Source organism: Hemitrygon akajei, chromosome 10, assembly GCF_048418815.1.
Source record: "Hemitrygon akajei chromosome 10, sHemAka1.3, whole genome shotgun sequence".
Lineage (NCBI taxonomy): Eukaryota > Metazoa > Chordata > Chondrichthyes > Myliobatiformes > Dasyatidae > Hemitrygon > Hemitrygon akajei.
Window position 1 is genome coordinate 141,761,216 of NC_133133.1, and position 20,389 is coordinate 141,781,604.

Below are 20,389 nucleotides of genomic sequence, written 5' to 3' on the forward strand. Positions count from 1 at the left end.
CAGGCCAGAGATGTGCAATCCTAGTTGTGGTCAAGGAATATCTAGCAGGATATTAAGTAAATACTTAAAGCACAAATATACAGTGCAGAGTAGGCTCTTTGAGCCACTGTGTCCCAGCAGTAATTTACAATGACCACTTAACCTACCTTTAGACTGTGGGAGGAAACCAAGAGACCCAGAGAAAGCCCACACATTCCACAGGGAGGACATCCAGAGACTCCTTGCTGAATGGCATCAGAATTGAACTCCAAATTCAGGAACACCTTGCACCATAATAGAGTTATGGTACCATGGCTGCCTATTAAAGGGAATGAGGAAAGAATAAGAAACTGGAGTGACTTCAGGTTTGAAATGTGGAGCTCATTAGAGAACTGGTGCCACATGCAATAATAATTATCTGATGCTCTGTTTGAATTTTTATATATTGTATTCATTTCTAATTTACTTGGCCAGTAATGTGCATACCATACAAGTTCCAGTCAGAGACTGTCTCTACAAAGAGAGTGTGTGATAGAATAGTCTCCACTTGCCTGGAAGAGTGCCACTTTGGTAACACTCAAGAAGTTTTCTTCCGTCCAGAATATCTCAAACTAGATGAATGACGCTCTGTCCACCAGCCTAAACATGTATTTCCTCGCTCGGTGGCTGCCTGATCTACCATCTACAAAATGCACTGCAGTTGTTCATCCAACTTACTGTACATCACCCCCCCTCCCCAAGCTCAAAGCCACTACCACCAGCGGACAACTGTCATATCCAGATTCTCTTCAAAGTCACAATCCATTCTGATAAATTGTTGGTCCTTCAAAATTGTTTCTGCTTTTAGATCCAAAGAGCCTCTATTGAACCACTTTTGTGATGGATATTCACTATCCAGGGTCAGGAGGCTCTTTGCTAAACTCAGCTTTTTAGCACAGCAGAAGAAACTGTTCAAGGTTCAAGATTTTTATTGTTAATTTTTAATTTGTATTACTTAGCCAGGCTCAGGAAGCCCATTGTTGACTTTACTGAGACTGCAACCTAATCAGAAGAAACAACATCGTCTGCTAACTTAAAGCTCCTGCCATCTGACATGATCAATGCAGTCGTACAAACATCACGTGCATGTGAGCTTGTCACTAGATGGCTGTCAAAAAAAAGAATAAATATCAGAAGGCAGTAGGGGTAGGGAAGAGTTACCGTGATGAAAACATGGAATTTACTTCTCAGCCTCAACCCACAAAGGATCTTTTACATGACAGATGACATGTTTATCTGCAACATATTGATGTGGTTTTCTAATCTGTAGGAATTGTACTTGTAGTTTGAAATCCTTTGTAGATATTATAATCTTTTAGAATTATTCCTCAAAAGTAATGAGTTCCATTTAAAATAAAATAATTGTGTTTAATTTGCTTCATTAGCTGGAAGTATCTCCTCCTTGGTTGGGAGAGTGATTATTAACAGCTAAACTCCTGCAGCTAAGGGACTAATTAGTCTTTGACTTATAGTTTGCCACGGTATAATCTTCATAAAGCGAAGGTACTTAAAAACAACTATTTGGCTTAAGTTTAGGGTTCTAGAACAAGTACACTCATATCTGGTGGAAGTACCTTCACCAGAGATTATACAAATTAACCAGCTCTTTTTAGGAGTAATTTGGGATGACATTCTCAATGTAGGCCATATCCTGTTAATGAGTTGGAATACAATATTAAACCTAAATCTTCTGATACTGAAGACATCAGTTCCTTTTATTTCAGATCCCTTGGCACCTCCAATAAAGCAAAGAGCTAGATTCAAGATAAAGGATGCCAAGTGCCATCTTCGACCACGAATTAAGGAGAGGATTAAGGATAGTCTGAAGCAAAGTATGTCAGGTATGTTATAGTTTGTTTATAACAGGGAAGGGTCTGAAATGTAATGAGCTCATGCTTCTGGTATGAAAAATAACGTGTACTGGCATAAACTATTCTTACAAGGAATTGATGTTTTTGTCAGTGAGAACAGAGGTCAATGCTAATAAATTTCATTGCCTGCCATAACAGAGTCAAAATATTGATTGCGGTAGAGAAGTGATATCTGAAATCCAAAGTGTCAATAAATTGAAGGAACAAATTTAACATTAGTAAAGATAATGAATACCTATCGTCAATGAACTGCCCTTGAGCATCTGCCAATTTTAATTTCATTGCTAATTTGCCCATAACAGCAGAACAATCCATTATTACTGACTTGCAATATTAATAAAAAATCATTCTTCAGATAGAAGCCCTTTGACTAAATGATACACATTATTGAAGTCTTGTTTCACAAAGAATAAAATTAGCTTAAATTCTTGGTTTTTCTCACTTATTCAGAATTCCAAAGGGCATCAGCTTCTGGAAAGAGCTATATGAATTAACTCCATGCTGTAACTATTTGTTCCAATGACATTTTAATGACTAAAGGTGGTTTAAACTCAAAGCTGGCGCAACAGGAAATTTGAAAGTCAGCACTCAATTTTATGTCTGGATATCACTAACTCAGGCTAATTTTCAAGAATATATTATATATATTTTTGATATTATCCAAAATGAGAAATAGAAAGGAATGAGAGATTGGTAAAATCAAATTCATATACTGGTGAATTAGATTGACTGTCCAATCAAGAAACCCCAATCATGTACTGAAAGATTAGATTAAGAGGAAGAGTAAGGAAAAACTAAGAAAAAATATGTTTTTCAAATGTCTTCCAAAAATGCATATCCACACTATTTTATTTTTAATTTTCAGACCATGGTTGTTGATTAGTGACTATTAATGGTATTTGAAGGGTTATTGGGTGAGATTGTATCAGACCTCGCCCACGGCTGATGTGACCTGTGCACCATGTGTCTCTCATAGGGTGCCCACAGTCACACTTAACTTTTGTAAATACAAGCCTTAGAGGTTCTGCAACCTTCTGCAACTGTTCAGTGGATGGAAAACATTATCATAATCCAGATTAACTTTTTCCTCAAGACAGTCTTCTGAAACTCCTGCCGTTCTGCTATTCACTGATGTCCAAATGACCAGGGATGCTTAAAAGCAGTAGAAAAACAGATCCTAATGAAGGGTCTCAGACTAGAACTTTGACTTTTTATTCCTCTCCAGAGATGCTGCCTGACCTGCAGAGTTCCTCCAGCATTTTGTTTGTTACTCTAGATTTCCAGCATCCACAGAATCTCTTGTGTTTGACATATGTATAAGTAAGTGGAGAGGCAGGTAGTATTGAGGAAGTAGGGAATCTGCAGAAGGATTTTGACAGATTATGAGAATGGACAAAGAAGTGGCAGGTGGAATATAATGTAGGGAAGTGCATATTCTAAATGAAGGGAAAATTCAGAAATCAGAGGTGCAAAGGGACTTGGGAGGATTCGCTAGAGGTACAGGATGAGTTGGTAGTAGGAAGGCAAATGTAATACTAGCATTCATTTTGAGAGGACTAGAATATAAAAGCAAGGATGTAAGGCATTGATCAGACCACACAGAGTATTGTGAGCAGTTTTGGGCCCCTTTTCTAAGAAAAGAAGTGCTGGCATTGGAGAAGGTCCAGAGGAGGTTTATGAGAATGATTCCGGGAATGAAGGGGTTAACATATGAGGAGCATTTGATGACTTTGGGCCTGTACTCACTGGAGTTTAGAAGAATGAGGGGAGATCTCACTGAAACATATCGAATATTGAAAGGTCTAGATAGAGTGGATGTGGAGAGGATGTTTCCAAGAGTGAGAGAGTCTAGGACCAGAGGGCAAAGCCTCTGAATAGAAGGATATCCCTTTAGAACAGAAATGATGTGGAGTTTTTTTTAAACCAGAGGTTGGTAAATCTGTAGAATTCATTGCCACAGTTGGCTGTAGAGGCCAAGTCATTGGGTGTATTTAAAGTGGAGGTTGAAATCTCCTATGACATCAAAGTAATAAATATTCTTGTTCTCTGGAGCACAACAACAATACAGGATTGCTAAAGGAAGTAGTGATGAGCAAATGCAAATTATAGAGCATGGCTGACCTGAATTGCAATACTAATGACCTTATTTCAGAAGTATATATTCCTATTTATATAAATGGGATTATTGTTTGTTCATTTATTGAGAAGCATGCAATTTCTTTGTTATCTCCATTGTTAGATTTGCTGTCCAAGGTGTCAAATAACAGATCAAATTCTACATAGCTATGGTATGTGTTCACACCATGTCAGTAACACATTGCAAGAGTGACAGAAGTGACTGCTAACAAACAAGTTGCAGCAATATTTTCAGACAAATTTGTGAAGAGCAAGCCCAAGCAGTTCCTAGAAGTATTGTGAACTGAGGGATATTTGCAGTTTTAAAAGTGTGCTCCAGATGGTGTCATTCATCAGTGAGAGCAGTGATGGCAGTTCCTCATCAATTGCCCAGCAGGTTCCCGTGATGATGTACTGCAGTTTATATTAATGCACTCAGTATTTTAGAGCAAGCTGAAAGACAACGTCATGTGTATTTTGAATGTCAAAGTCAATAAAGCTACTCAGCCAAAAGTTGCAAAGATGTTCCCATAGTTCACTTGGAAATAAATACATAGTGTTATTTTAGTTTTTGAGAGAGAGTACATTGTGGGTCCTGTGACTTAGATCAAGTCCAAAATGACTGGTATGATTAGAATTCAGTCTATCTCCTGGCAAAGTGCCCATTTGAAATATATTTTAGGTGTTTTCAGGTTGATTTTTGGTGTCTTTAACCGAAATAGGTCCCTTTCAATTATCATGTGGCTTAGAAAGTCCACAGAAACACTGCTATGAGTAATGAAAAATGTCATTACCCTTTTAGAGTGGATGGCAAAAGTATCCTTTTTGAGTGGATGGCAAAAGGCTTATTTGTATCTCAGTATTCCAAACCTGAAGTTCATTTGTTCTGCCTTAAATTGTCATTATGGATGTACTAAATTCATCCAGGTCTGATGAAATTACTATAATATACTATTATAACTCCTCTGGAATGTTTTCATTTGCTCTTTGTAGATCTTAGAACATAGAACATCACAGCACAGTAGGAACTCTTCAGCATACAATGTTTTGCCACCGATATAAACCAATAATGTGATCAATATAACCTTTGATAATTTAGTGTTATGTTCTGTTTTCTAGTCAACATTCAGAGCAATCTTTAAATTGTCACCTACATAGGTAAGGCTAACATGGCAGGATCTGGCTGTGGATAATCTGATCAGCTGATATTTATTTATTTATTGATACCGTGCAGAGTAGGTCCCTCTGTCCTCTTGAGCCATGCTACCCCAGCATCCCCCAACAAACCCAATTAACCCTAACCTAACCACAGGACAATTTACAATGATCAATTGACCTCCCTGGAATGTCTTCGTACGGGGTGGGGGGGGGGGGTGAGGGGTTGCTGGGGTGGGAACTGGAGGACCCAGAGAAAACTCAAGCCTTCCATGGGGAGAACGTACAGAAACTCCTTACAGAATAGAACTGGAATTGAACTCCGAACTCTGGAATATCCCGAGCTGTAGTAGTGTCATGCTAATCTCTATCCTACTGTGGCAAGACTTTATCAACAGGGAAATTCCAAAATTTAAGATACCTGCTAAAACATTATCTGAGATTGAAAGTGCACCACAATGTATACTGTTGCCAAATACCTTGCAGTTATATCTCGTCATGTAGATGCTGTTATTTTATTTTCTATGCTGCTTCTTCACTTTTCAATTTCCTTTGCACAAAGGTGGACACTTCCCATGCACAGACAACTGCCATGTGACATTCGTAAATCTGAAGTGTGATTCTTCCAAAAAGCGGAGGCGTGGACGCAAGTCACCATCTAAGGAGGTTTCGCATATTACAGCAGAATTCGAGGTAGAAATGAAATCTGAACAGGTGACAGGTTAGTGGCTACTTAAACTTAAGGTTAATCAGTCTCACATTATACAGCCAAGACCATTGTGGCTCAGAGAAATTACGTGGATTTAATGGAGAGGTCAATTTCAGAGAAATCAATTTCGTTTAATAAATGCATAACACATAAAGATACAGGAGCACCTCAGCAGATTAGACAGCATCTATGGAGGAAATTGGACAGTCGTCATTTTGGGTTGAGAACCATCACCATAACTGGAAATAAACTGGGGAGATTGCTAGTATAAAATGGTAGAGGGAAGGGATGGAGGCCATTTCTCGTCACAGATGCTGTCTCATCCACTGAGTTCTTCCAGTGCCTTTGTGTATTGCTCCAGGCTGCCAGCATTTGCAGTCCGTTGTGTTTTTATTCAAAGTATTGCACTTTCTAAACATGGAAATAATCAACTGAAACCCTGCTTTTCTTTTGTAAAGCTTAATTTTCTGCTAAGGGGACTTGTAGGACTTTATTCCCTCAGAGAATTTTTAAACTGGTGTGTGTTTTTGTTTTCAACCTTCCTTGGAGTCAGTACAAATTGAGGTGTGCAGGAGTGACAAAATTTCTGCAGGACAGGCTGTATAAAGCACTAGGTCTTCCAAGTTGCTGTTGTTTACACATATGAAAGGTTTCTTTTTTCCAGATCTTCAAGGAATCACCATCAGTGTGAATGCCCATTCTGCATTCTGGAATGAGAAGTTCAAAGTACATTTATTATCAAAGTACGTATAGTATATACAAACTTGAGATTCATCTCATTACAGGCAGCCATAAAACAAAGAAACCCAATAGAACCAACTAAAAAAGACTGTCAGACATTCAACATGCAAAGAAAATTGTGCAAACAGTAAAAAGTAAGCAAAAAACATTCAGAATTAAAGTTCACAAAAGTCATGAAGCAGCCAGTCATCACTGCAGCTGATCCAGGAGCCTGTTAGTTGCAGGTACAGAGACCTCATGAAGCAGTGAGCTGAACACCAACCCATACCTAGCTTCCAGTCCTGTCTTCCTGACCTTCTCAATCCAGTCAGGTGCTTAAATCGGTCAAACCTCATCTCATTCCTCATTCTCGGACCCGGGCTGTGCTGCTTCAATACGCGCTTGGGCCTGGGCCCCGTTGCTTTGACTTAGCCCATACCTGACCTTTCTAATCTGGCCCAGTGCTTAAATCAGTCAAGCACCTTGCTAGTTCCTCACACTCAGGCCAGGCTCTGTCACTTTGGCTTAGGAAACCAGAGAAAGCAGTTTTTGAATTTTCAGCCAAATGTGCCAATTACAGGGTCAGATGTCTCTGAAAAGGCAGGGTGTCGAACTGAAGACAAGGGTCAGGCTGATTCTGCTCGCTCTTCCATGATGTTTACTCAAGTCTCCGCGGCACTGAGGCTGTGAGACTGCTCCGGCTGCTCCATGCTTTGTGGCGATTTGTCATTTGGTGTGATGAATTGAGACTGAGGCTATGGGCCTACACTGGCTGCTCCGAGCTTTGGGTTTAAGGACTCAATTTGGCTCTGAATGTTGTTGCTTGCTTTTATTGTTTACATGATTTGTGTTCTCTCTACATATTGGGTGTCGGTCTTTTTTGTAAAACTGGGTTCTTTTGGGTTTCTTGCTTTGTGGCTGCCTATTGGGAGATGAATCTCAAGGTTGCATAACATACATACTTAGATAATAAATGTACTTTGAAATATACTTTGGTCTGTTTGAAGAGTGACAATTTTGTTAGCTGTGCCAAAGTTGGGATACCTATTGGCAGCTTCCTTGTGAGACATCTTTCAAGTGACTGTGCAGTAAGACACCAAAAATAATGTGAGATGCATTAAGCCAACAGACTTGAGCTATGCCCAGGATTTCTTTCTGCTTTAGGAATGAGTAACTTCCAGATACAGATATATAGGAAAACGTAGCTTTTCATTATTGACGACAAAAGCAAACACTTAATAGGAAGAGGCCATTTCAAAAAGTTGTCAATGCGTAAGTTTGTTGCTGCAAATACATCATAAGAATGCTTTTTGTAAGACCATAAGTGAACATCGGAATGATAAGAACATTTAATAACAACATTTCCAAACTGATTAATCTGGTGTGTCAATTCAAAGCCTGTGTCTGAGCAGTTCATGTTCAATGCAGGTGTAACAAGTGAATGAGGTCACGTGGCCAAACTGCTTACTTCAAAGTCTATTGGATAAATATCTGAAAAATAGAAAATATGCCAGGAAGGCAAAAAACATCTTGCCAGCAGCATTTTATCATCAATATCGCCAAAATAGATGTTCCAGACATAGCCATGTTGTTTGTGGGATACAGCTGTATACAAACTGCTCTTTGAACATCAGTGGGACTGTACAATGATTATTTCAATGGCTGTGTCTTGGGATAAGAGTTGGCCACTTGGAGTAACACAAGATCACAGAATGATCAAGGCATTGAAGGAAACCATTCTGATCATCAACTACATGTAGACTCACCATAAGAGCAATCGAGCTGATCCTTCTCTCGCCTGCCTCCATGGTCCTGCATCTTCTTTCCTTTTTGAAGTCCTATTCAGCTCCCTTTTGAATGCTAAGTTCCAGTGCTTCCACAACAAACAAAAATGGTCTATCTGCTGTACGAGACATAGTATACCTTCATAAGTTTTGCTATTTTGAAAATCATCTTCATTCTCGTTTTTGACTGTTCCACCATCAGGCAGCATTTCTCTCAATTTTCCTGTCTAGACCCTTCTGATTTTAAGTAACTCCATCAGATCCTTTTGCTACCACCCTACCACAGAATCGCAATCATCAGCAACCTGGCTTAAATCTTGATCTCAATGGCGCTCTATACAGAGCTTGCACTGTACATTCTCCAGAAACCACATGGGTTTTCCCTTGGTACTCTGGGTTCCATCCACATCCCAAGTGCATGTGGGTTGGTAGATTATTTCACTGCTACTTGTCCCCAGCCTATCAGGTAGAATTTGGAGGGAGGTGATGCAAATGCCAGGAGAGTAAAGTGGAATTAATGTAAGGTTAGTGGAAAGAGCTGCTGGATGGTTAGTGCTGGCCTAGTGGGCCAAAGGAGCTGCTTCCATTCTGTATCTCTCTGTGAATCCTGTTTCTTCAGCCTATCCTCATAACTAAATCCCTCATTCCAAGAGTCATTATTAATTAATCTCTTCTTCACACTCTCGAAAGATTTAAAAATTATGAAATACAAAGATAAGGTAGATAGTAAAAGTCTTTTCCCTGCATAGAGGAGTCCAAAACTGGGGGAGAGGGTGCATAGATCAAGGGTGAGAGGGTAAAGAATTAAAAGGGACTAGAGGGGCAACTTTTTCATGCAGAGGGTGTGAGTATGCTAAATGAGCTGCTAGAGGAAGTAGTTGAGGCAGATACAACAGTATCATGTAAGAAGCACGAGGGGAGGTACATGGAGATGCAGGACTCAGACGCACATGGACTGGACACAGGAGATTAGGATTAGCTGATTGGGCTCCAGGGTTGGCATAGACTGGCTGGGCTGAAGGGCCTGTATCTATGCTGTATTGTTCCACGATTATATGTACATCTTGGTAATTGGAATAGGAAGCAAATCACTTTTTCTTTAATGAAGAAATTATGATAGGATTCTGTGGCTCTAATGTAGCTGTGTTGTAATGCTCTGGACTTCGCATCTTACATAGTGATGACTGAACCAGTAAAATTTTATAAATGTCCATTGTGAATTTCTTCCTTTTGTACTTTCTCCCTCTCTCAATGTAAAGCTTCAAGATTCAGGTTTTTTTGTCATGTGTACATCGAAACATAAAGTGAAATGTGTCATTTGCATTAACAGCCAACACACCTAGGATCCCATCTTTCTTCACTGCATTCTCAAACTGCTCTGGAGAAAAGACTGTTACCATGGATTGTGCAGAAATACCCCCAGATTTCTCCATTCTTGATCCCATTCTGAATTATGTCCTCTGGTTTACATTGCCTTCTATTGGTCCTCATACCAGTGTGTAACTCTTTATCTTTCTCAGTATTAAACTTCACCTGCCACCTAACCACCCATACTGCCAGCCTTTGATAATAAATGTTATTTGAACTTTGGAAGGAAAGAGAAAACTAAGAGTGTGAAGATGGATTTATGAACTATGTACAAACATAATTCTTGGGTTTTAATTTAATTTTCTTTAACTTGAAAATCCATGATAAAAGAATCTACCCATGTAATCATCAGATGTTTGACTGTACACTTGAAAATAGTAATTCACAAACTTTTAATGAGCCACTTAAAAGCAACCTGCAGGGTTTTTATTTTCAGTGCCCTTTTCAAATGTCAAAACCCTGAGATGCTGAGATAGCTGCAAGATTTCACCCTCAAGCGGGCACCATAATGATACCCTTCTCCACTGAAAGGGAGGGGCTTGAAGAGCAAGTTCCGCTCGAGAGTAATTTTTCCTCATTGTACGACCTTTTCTCTTTATTCATTTCTGTCACACCAAATCATTGATCAAACTTTGTTTTGCTTTTAGGGATGTTTTACTCCCAGTTGCTGAGCACTCCACTGCTCCACGTTGACCTCTGCTCTTGTCCTCAAGGTCCTACCTGGAGCTTACAAATTTACATTTTTCTTGTTGCAGAGACTTGCAGAATGGAGAACAGAGAGAAACAGTTCCTTTCCTCATTCTTTCCATTTAGCACAAGTAAACTTGTTTTTCACTATAAAATTAAACATTAAGATAAGAAAATATGAAATATCTATAGAGCAAGTGCCAGAAAACAGTAAAATAACCAGTGCTGCTCTTTTATTTAAGAAATTACAAGCTGGTGAGTGTTACATCAGTGGTAGGGAAATTATTGGAGCAGATACTTGTGGACAGGATTTCCTTGTGTTTCATAAAGCATGGACTTTTTAGGGATAATTTTTGTGGCTTTGCATGATGGAACCTATCTCAAAAATTGATAGAGGCATTTTTTGAGGGAGTGATGAAGATGATTGATTAGGGTAAGGCAATGGAATATGCCTACATCAAGTTTAGGAAAACATTTGTCAAGATCCTTCATGGTAGGCCTGTCCAAAAGATTGAGTCATGTGAGATCCACAGTGAATTGATAAATTGGAAACAACATTGGAGATCGAGGTTTGTGGTGAAGAGATACTTTTCCGACAGAGATCTGTGACCCTTGATATTCGGCATGGATCAGTGCAGGAATCTCTGTCTGTAATAAAATGATTTGGATGAAAAGTAGATAACTCATTAGTTCAATTATAAAATACATGAAAATTGTTAAAAGTAGTGAATAGACAGGATGGTTATCAAAGGATTGAGAAGGATATAAGTCAGTTAGAAAGTTGGGAGGAGAATTGGCAAATAAAGTTTAATCAGGACAAGTATGAGGTGTTACATTTTGGGAGATCACATGCAAGAATAAAGTACACAGTAAAGGGCAGGACACTTCGGAGCATTTATGTACAACAGGATCTTAAAGAGTGCCCATCGTCCCTTGAAAGAGGCAGCACAAGTGGATAGGATTGTAAAGATGGCATAGGACATGCTAGCCTTCATTGGTCAAGGCATTAAATATAAAAGTCAGAAGTCATGCTGTGATTGTATAAAATGTTACTTAGCCTACATTTGGAATATTGTGCACCTTTCTGGCTGCCAGAAAGATGTGGAAGTTTGGAGGGTGGTGCTGAAGAGGCTTACCAGGATGTTTCCTAGATTGGAGTGTTTTAAGGAATGGTTGAAACAATTTGGCTAAGGTGTGACCTGACAGAAGTATACAAAATTATGAGAAATATGATGGGCCAAAGGGCATGTATCTATGTTGTGCTTTTCTGTATTTCACCCCTTTTGGTATTTTACTTTGACCACTTCCAAAGAAGATTGTATGAAAGTTAATCTGCCACAGATACTGACTTATTTGCTTCTGTTGTAAAAGAAATTTGCAAAACCCTGCAAAACAGCTGGTTGCTCTTTTCCAAAAGACTTTCAATGCATAGGTCTTTTTTTCTGTGATGTTTACTGGAGTTAAAGAAAAATCTAAAACTGGAACAGAATCCTCTCAAAATCTCTTCATGATAATGCTGTCTCTGCCTCAACCATTCCCTGTGGCAGCTTGTTCTATACTCACAATCCTCTGTGTTGAAGAACATCCCTCTCAGGTCCCTTTTAAATCTTTCACCTCTCACCTAAACCTATGTATGACCCCTTACCCTGGGGAAAGAACTGTTAGCATCCACCTTATCCTTGTCTCTCATAATTGTAAACGCTTCTATACATTTTATTCGCATTCTCTGACATTCCAAGGATTAAAGACCTACACTGGCCAACCTCTCCTGATAATTCAGGCCTTCTCGTCCTGGCAACATTCTAGTAAATCTTTTCTGCATTCTTTCCAGTTTACATGAATATAGTCAATTGACGTTGTGTTATTGAGCAGTAAGCTACCATTTAAAATATTTTCCTTTTGTGTACTGTCAGTATTTTAACCCCAGCAGAAGCATTTAGAATAAATACAATTAAGGGATTCAGAAGGCATAAAGAGCAAGGAGGATGTCTCAAGCAGATAGAAAGAAAAAATCACCATAATATCAGAATTGTGTTTATTATCACTGAAATATGTTGTGAAATTGATTATTTTGTGGCAGCAATACAGTGCAAGACATAAAGAAATTACTGTGGGTTACAATAAAAAAACCTGCAAAAGAGGAACCATGAGATAGTGAAGTACTGTTCATTAGCTGAGAAATGGCAGAGGGGAAAAAACTGTTCCTAAAACATTGACTGTGTCTTCAGGCCCCAGTACTGTACCTTCTCACCGATGGTAGGAATGAGAAGAGATAGATCGATAGACAAGTAGATACTTTATTGATTTTCAGAAGAAATTACAGCATCACAGTAGTATTACAAGCACACAGATATACAGGTATTAGAAGAGAAGTAAGAAAGAATAAAAAAATAAGTCACCTCAAACAGTCTAACAGGAGGGGGTTATCACTTCCCCGACTATAGGTTGACTCATTATAGAGCCTAATGGCCGAGGGTAAGAATGACCTCATATAGCACTCCTTGGAGCAGCGCAGTTGTCTTAGGGCATGTCCCGGATGGTAAGAGTCCTTAATATTATTGTTAAGTAATTGGTAACCTTCAAGGAATGGTATGAGGGGAAGTCTGTTCTGGACTACTGTATAACCCAATCATAATAAAGCTTCTAAATGAAAAGGAAGAACATACAGTTTGCCATTTTAGAACTTTACATGTTGTGAGCAGTGGCTCTCGACCCATCCCACTCTAATGTTTATTAATCTGGGCCCCTTCTCAGTATTTTTTGCACCTTTTTAATGGAGAAGCTCCAAGAAAATAACATGTGATGGACAGGTATCATACATGTTCATATACTAATGATCAATCACTTGCCAACTGATAAGTAGACACGCTGTATCGAGGGATCAAGGTTCCCTTCAGTTAGTGAAAGTTAATCATCTCACTGCTCTTGGGATTCAGCTGTTTTCGGTGTTTTAGCTGTTGTTCAGTTTGCAGCTTTGCAGTTGTTTCCACCAACTTAAGCATGGAAGTGAGTTCTTGTCACAACTGAGGTTAATTTGCTGCTTTTCGGGACTCTATCGTTTTAGGTATGAGATGTAAACTTGACCTAGCTATTTGCACATGTATGTATAACGTATATTTTCTGTTGTTTTGTTAGTATCTACCATTGTCAAAAACATTTAAATCAGAGATTATAACAGAAATCTCTTCCTGAGAAATGACTGGTAGGCTGCCCCTTGGTTATTCTCAATATTAACTTAAGTGCAGTTCTAAAGTTTTGAATAATGTTAAAGGGGAAAACAAAAAAGATGTTGTGCAGGAAAATTCACTTAGATTTTAGTTAGCAAAATGTTGAAAAGGAATGCAAGTATTAAAATTGTGCATGTTAGCACAAATATGAATTAGCCTGGGAACAGAATGCACTTTCTGGAAAACAAAAGCAACTGTCTGCTATTGAGACACCCAGCTGAGAAATGGCATTCAGTTGTGTGGACTCTGCATTTTGTTTTCAGGGTAATGGTTTGGCATGTGGCAATTAGAGTCCTAATGTCCCAATGAGTTCAAACTGATAAATATCCTGTGGGTTTCAGGCGTATGATTGGGTGATCTCACAAATTTTCACAAACAAGTCTCCAGCACCCCCTGTCGATGAGTCAAGGGATTACATTATTGGAAAGAGAAACTTGCTTGAAGAGGAATGCAATAAGATTGTGTATCCAAATCAAGCAGTTCTCATGAAAAAGATATCTCAATCTGCTTCACGTAATTGCCCTCATATTTTCCCATGCCAGCTTGAATGCTTCCATTTCAAATGTTTGTTGACTTTTCTTTTAAAAGCCATTTATTACACGCACGGTTATTTACAGAAGGGAAACGGGCCATTTGGCACAACTGGTCCATCCCTGTGTTTAACATGGGCTTCCTTCCATCCCTATTATCCAACCAAGCCAGATGTGTTCTCAATGAGTGATTCCTCGACCTCACATTATTGAGAATTATTTCAATACACAATCTTTCCCATTATTCTTATTTTAAAATTTCTATTTATTTAGAGGCACGGCGTGGAATAGGCCCTTCCAGCCCTTTGAGCTGCACCAACCAGCAACCCCCGATTTAACCCCATATTAATTTACAGTGATCTATTAACTCACTAACTAGTAAGTCTTTCTAATGTGGGAGTAAACCAGAGAACCCAAAGAAAACCCATGCATTCCACGAGGAGGATGTACAGACTCCCCACAAATGACGTCAGAAATGAACCCTGAACTCCAATGCCCTGAGCTGTAATTGCATCGCACTAACCACTACACTGTTGTTCAAAATGCTAGTCAGATCTGATTTTACATAGGAGAGAAAATACTTCACTCAACTCGACTATCATCCCAGACAAGTAGTGGTTCAAAGGGGGATGGTTGATACTGCACCAATTTAGAGGGAAAAGGAATTTACATAAACCTTCACCAATATATGCTGGCTGGTGGTGTGGTGGCATCAGCACTGGACTTTGAGGTGAGTGGTCCTGATTTCAAATCTGGCCAGCTCCTTGCATGCTTTCTATCCGTGCTAGGCTGACCGTTGAGCTAGCAACTTTGTGTCTTAACAAAAATAGTCAAAATGCTACAGAAATGGCAAAACTGGCTACCGAAAATGAACAGCAACAACAATCCACTAATACACCGGTAGTGATTTTCTCCTCTGTCCCCAGGAGTTTAAGGAGTTTCCTGTAGAGAGCCAGAATGGCTTTGAAAAGCAAGAGGTGATCTAATACCCTCAGGCATTTCCAACCCTTTGCATTTCAATGTCAATGTGTTGTCTAATGTAGGGTGTTGAAGATAGATAGATAGATAGATAGATACTTTATTCATCCCCATGGGGAAATTCAACATTTTTTCCAATGTCCCATACACTTGTTGTAGCAAAACTAATTACATACAATACAGATGGAAGTAAAAATGTGTTCACTTCCACTTCAAAATGGTTTAACAATTGCCAGGATTCATTTCTCTCACATTCAGTCCTTTGACCATTTGCAAACTCCTTTGATAAAGTATACTCTATCTATAATAGTATATCTTCTATTGTAAATATAACAACATTGTAAATAAGTACATGTTCAGTCCAACCTTTAATGCAATCTGTATTGCTTTTCTCCTCAGACTCCTGCAACATGGAATGTGTACGCAAGAAGATGGAACAAAAACTGCAGACAGCAATTAAAACTTTGAGGAAGTCAATTAATAAACAACAATTTTATATTCAGTTCTCTGGAACAGAGTATGAAGTCGCCCAGAAACCAGCAAAAACGCACGAAAACCAAATGTGCAGCCCAGGTCAAGTGCTCCAGGATGGGAAGTGCAGTAAGTATTCTTCTGAGTTTGCATGGGCCATTATCAACTAAGATGAACCAATCCAATGGAGAGGAAAGGGATAAGCCTTTTTTTAACACATTACAATCAAAATGCTCCATAGGTCAGACAAGAGCTGTGAACATAGCAACAGAATATGTTTCAAGTTGAAGGTCCTTCATCGGACCTTTAAGTCTTAAACCTGAAATGTTAACTCTGTTCCTCTGTCCGCAGATCCTACTGGACTTGCTGAGTGTTTCCGTCACTTTCTGACACTTGATCACTTCAGTAAGCCTTGCACATGCCTTGAGAATCTCAACAACAATGACTACAATTAATTAAAGAGATTATCAATGCCAAACATTGTTATAAACTTCTCTTTGTACTTTATATTGTAAAGTCACTCGCTGCCAAACTGAGTATAACAGAAGAAATTGAAATCAGCTGGATCAGGTAGTGGCTGAAATCATCCTGGGTGTTAACACAATTTAAATGGTGCCTATCTTCTGAAATGGAGGTCCAAAGGAGCTTATTTTTGGAAAACACCACCAAAATTTAACTGCTCTGAGTAATATGCAAATTTTGTGCTAAAAGTGTAAAAATCAAATATATGAAGGTATCAGATATCCTTCTTTTGAGGTGCACTGTACTGGGAAATCAAGGTAATGTTGATGCATGGTTGGAACTCTAAATGCATGATAAATTCATTACTCAGAAACAAGACTTTCAGCCCATCAAGTCCATTATGGGCATCAAAGTCCCTTTTGCACTAAACTTATATCATTCTCTCCACATTCCCATTGCTCAACTACAGATAGCAACAATTTGCAGTGTTTATTTAATGTATAATTCCTCTTTTCTTTGGCATGTGGAAGGAAACCACACAGACACAAGGGAAATGCACAAACATCACAGAGACAGTGCTGGAGGTCAGGATTGAATCCAGATCCCTGGACTGGATCTGTGAGGCAGCAACTCTACTAATTCCACTACTCTGCGGTCCCAAACATTAACCTGTGTCAGAGCCTTGGAAGTCAATTTTAATCCACAGATAGGATTTTTTAATTGAAATGGTTGCATTTAATGTCAGAGTATGGATACAGTATACAATCTGAAATACTTGTCTTCATAGACATCATACAAACAGAAGAACCCCGAAAGAATGAACGACAGAAAAATATTAGAACCCCAAAGTCCCCTCTCCCCCTCCTCTGCACAAACAGCAGCAAAGGATCAATGCATCACCCTCCCCTCACCCATTTCAGCAAAAAGCGTCAGCGCTTACCACCACCATGCAACAACAAAGCACCCAAAGAGAGGTCTGCATATGGTGCAGGCTCTCTCTCTCTCTCAATAACAAGGGACAGAGAGGTATCACCAATTTCACAGTGAAAGGGAAGACTGACAGTCTCTGTTACAATATTATAGTCTGCCACATTGCTTTTTACTCTGAAATTCTCCAACTCAAGGATTGGCAACAAACGCTTCCCACCATTGAGAGGAAGAGAGTGCGATTGCCTGACTACAGAGACCTCTGTCCATACATCCGCAGCAGTGAAATCCTGATGTTCCTTCTCTAACGACGCCTCAGTTGGCAACACCGGCCTGGAATCGGTCGTCCACATGGCCGCACCCCAGAGGCACCATCTTCCAAGCTGTGCCTGGAGAATTTCGGAAAACGGTCAGCTAGCAATCTCTAGGAACAGGAACTCCTATGCCGTTAAAAAAAAATGCACGATGAGTGCTGTTGCAGATCAGGACCTCGCTAGAACCCCAGCCACATTGAAAAAGGAAAAAAGAGACATTACAGAGAGGAATTTAATCTGTTTCCACAGATGAATGCAAAGAGGCAGCCACTTGGTGCCATCTTAACTCCGCCCACTAGCTCCTCGGTCTTTTGCCTAATAGTCAGACAACAGCTTTCCTTTATTATTAAAGACATGATTCTTTAGTTTTTAGTATAAAGACGAAAGTTCAAAGTTCAATGTAAATTCATTATCAAAGTATATGTCACCATATGCAAGCTTGAGATTCATTTTCTTGCAGGCATACTCAATAAATCGATAATAGAATAGCAACCATAACAGAATCAGTGAAAGAGTGCTCCAACTTAAGTGTACAACCTTAAAGTGTACAACAAATAAATAAATATGCAAACAAGTGCAAATATTGAATGCATGAGATGAAGAGTCCTTGAAGGTGAGTCCATAGGCTTTGGGAATGTTGCTAATGGCATGCTGGCCTTTATAACAAGAGGAATTGAGTATAGGAGTAAAGAGGTCCTTCTGCAGCTGTACAGGGCCCTGGTGAGACCCCACCTGGAGTATTGTGTGCAGTTTTGGTCTCCAAATTTGAGGAAGGATATTCTTGCTATTGAGGGAGTGCAGCGTAGGTTCACAAGGTTAATTCCCGGAATGGCGGGACTGTCATATGTTGAAAGATTGGAGCAACTGGACTTGTATACACTGGAATTTAGAAGGATGAGAGGGGATCTGATTGAAACATATAAGATTATTAAGGGATTGGACACGCTGGAGGCAGGAAGCGTGTTCCCGCTGATGGGTGAGTCCAGAACTAGAGGCCACAGTTTAAGAATAAGGGGTAGGCCATTTAGAACAGAGATGCAGAAAAACTTTTTCACCCAGAGAGTGGTGGATATGTGGAATGCTCTGCCTCAGAAGGCAGTGGAGGCCAAGTCTCTGGATGCATTCAAGAGAGAGTTAGATAGAGCTCTTATAGATAGCGGAGTCAAGGGATATAGGGAGAGGGCAGGAACGGGGTACTGATTGTGTATGATCAGCCATGATCACAGTGAATGGCAGTGCTGGCTAGAAGGGCCAAATGGCCTACTCCTGCACCTACTGTCTATTGTCTATTGTTTCAATGATGGGGCACGTGAAGTTAAGAGAAGTTATCCCCTTTGGTTGAAGAGCCAGATGTTTGAAGCATAATAACTGTCCCGAACCTGGCAGTGTGAGTCCTCAGGCTCCTGTACCTTCTTCCTGATGGCAGCAGTGAGAAGACAGCATGCCCAGTGTGATGGGAGACCCTGATGATGGATACCGCTTCCCTGTGACAATGCTCCATGCTGGTGTGCTCAATGGTGGGGAGGGAAGTATCCAGTACATTGGTGTTTCCATACCAGGCTATGATGCAGCCAGTCAATATACTCTCCACCACAACTCTGTAGAAGTTTGTCAAAGTTTTAGATGTCATGCCGAATCCTCTCAAACTCAAAAGGAAGTACAGGCACTGCCAATCTTTCTTTGTAATGACACTTACATGCTGGTCCCAGGGCAGAATGATAACACTGAGGAATTTAAAGTTGCTGACTCTCTCCACCTTTGATTCCCCGATGAGGGCTGGCTTATGAACCTCTGGTTTCCTCCTCCTGAAATCAATAAATCAGCTGGTTGGTCTTGCTGACAATGAGTAAGAGGTTGTTGTGGCACTGCTGAGACAGGTTTTCAATCTCCCTTCTCTATGACGATTCATCACCACCTTTGATTCAGCCTACGACAGTGGTGTCATCATTAAACCTGAATATGCCATTGGAGCCACATAGCCATAAGTGAAAAGCAAGTAGAGCAGGAAGCTAAACACACATCCTTGTGGTGCACCTGTGCTGGTAGAGGTTGTGGAGGAGAGGTAGTTGCCAATCTGAATTGACTCTGGTCTGTAAGTAAGGAGATCGAGGATCCAATTGCACAAGGAGGTATTGAAGCCAAGGTCCATGAGTTTATTGATTAGGTTTGAGAGGATGATGTGAATATCTTACAGGCGTGATAGACTACAAAATTGCAGAAGCTGGAATGCTAAGCCTTTCGGTTCACTCACAAATCTGTCTTGTTCTTCCAGTCAGCTGTGAACTAGGACGCTATTATAGTGGAGAGCTCAACCAATGTCTCCTGTGTCCACCGGGCACATACCAGGATACAAGAGGGCAGCTGTCCTGTGAGCCATGTCCTAGCAACGATGGACAAGGAATAGCTGGGGCTCGGAATGTATCTGAGTGTGGAGGTGGGTTCTTGCCTTATACATACTTTGGTAATCAATTGTCAGATGGTAAGAAACTAGGCACAATTTATGGTAGATTTTCTCAATATTCTTTTTGTTTATTCACTATTCTACTTCTGTACAAGGAATTACTCCTAACCACCCTCTGTCCAAACATTCCACATTCCTTTCAAGTTATAAAGATGATATTATGTCTTAATGTTCCTAGATCACCTTATTCAGAAAAAACTGCAAGGAAAGAAATCTTGTAAAATATAAAAGTCAATATTCTATTGAAATCCTTAATAAACAAACATTAATTCTACATTTAGTCCATATAATTAGAATTATTTTTAAATATGAAGGAGCTCCAAGATTTGTAGGGTATATAATAATTAGAAAGGTCAGTACAGATTGAAAGCAAGATGTATATGATACATACATACATATGTACAAGGTAAACAGAGGGAGAGTAATAGGACACTTCAACACAGAAATAAGTCCTTTGGCCCATCTAATCTGTGCCAAGCTATTAACCTGCCAAGTCCCATCAACCTGCACCTGGACCATAGCCCTTCATATACTTTCCATCCATGTACCTATCCAGATATCTCTAAGGGTTGAAATCAAATCCGCATCCACC

The 20,389-nt window shown here is 39.7% G+C and overlaps 1 protein-coding gene across 3 annotated transcripts in view; it reads left to right on the top strand.

Annotated features, from left to right (window-relative positions):
• Positions 1 to 20,389, top strand: part of scube1 (signal peptide, CUB domain, EGF-like 1) — a 260,941-nt gene that overhangs the window by 223,459 nt on the left and 17,093 nt on the right. For all 3 annotated transcript variants that reach the window (XM_073059144.1, XM_073059146.1, XM_073059145.1), the window contains 4 exons: positions 1,743 to 1,859; positions 5,722 to 5,880; positions 15,562 to 15,762; positions 19,609 to 19,770. In XM_073059144.1, the coding sequence (XP_072915245.1) occupies positions 1,743 to 1,859; positions 5,722 to 5,880; positions 15,562 to 15,762; positions 19,609 to 19,770 (639 nt within the window). The remainder of the gene's footprint in view (positions 1 to 1,742; positions 1,860 to 5,721; positions 5,881 to 15,561; positions 15,763 to 19,608; positions 19,771 to 20,389) is intronic.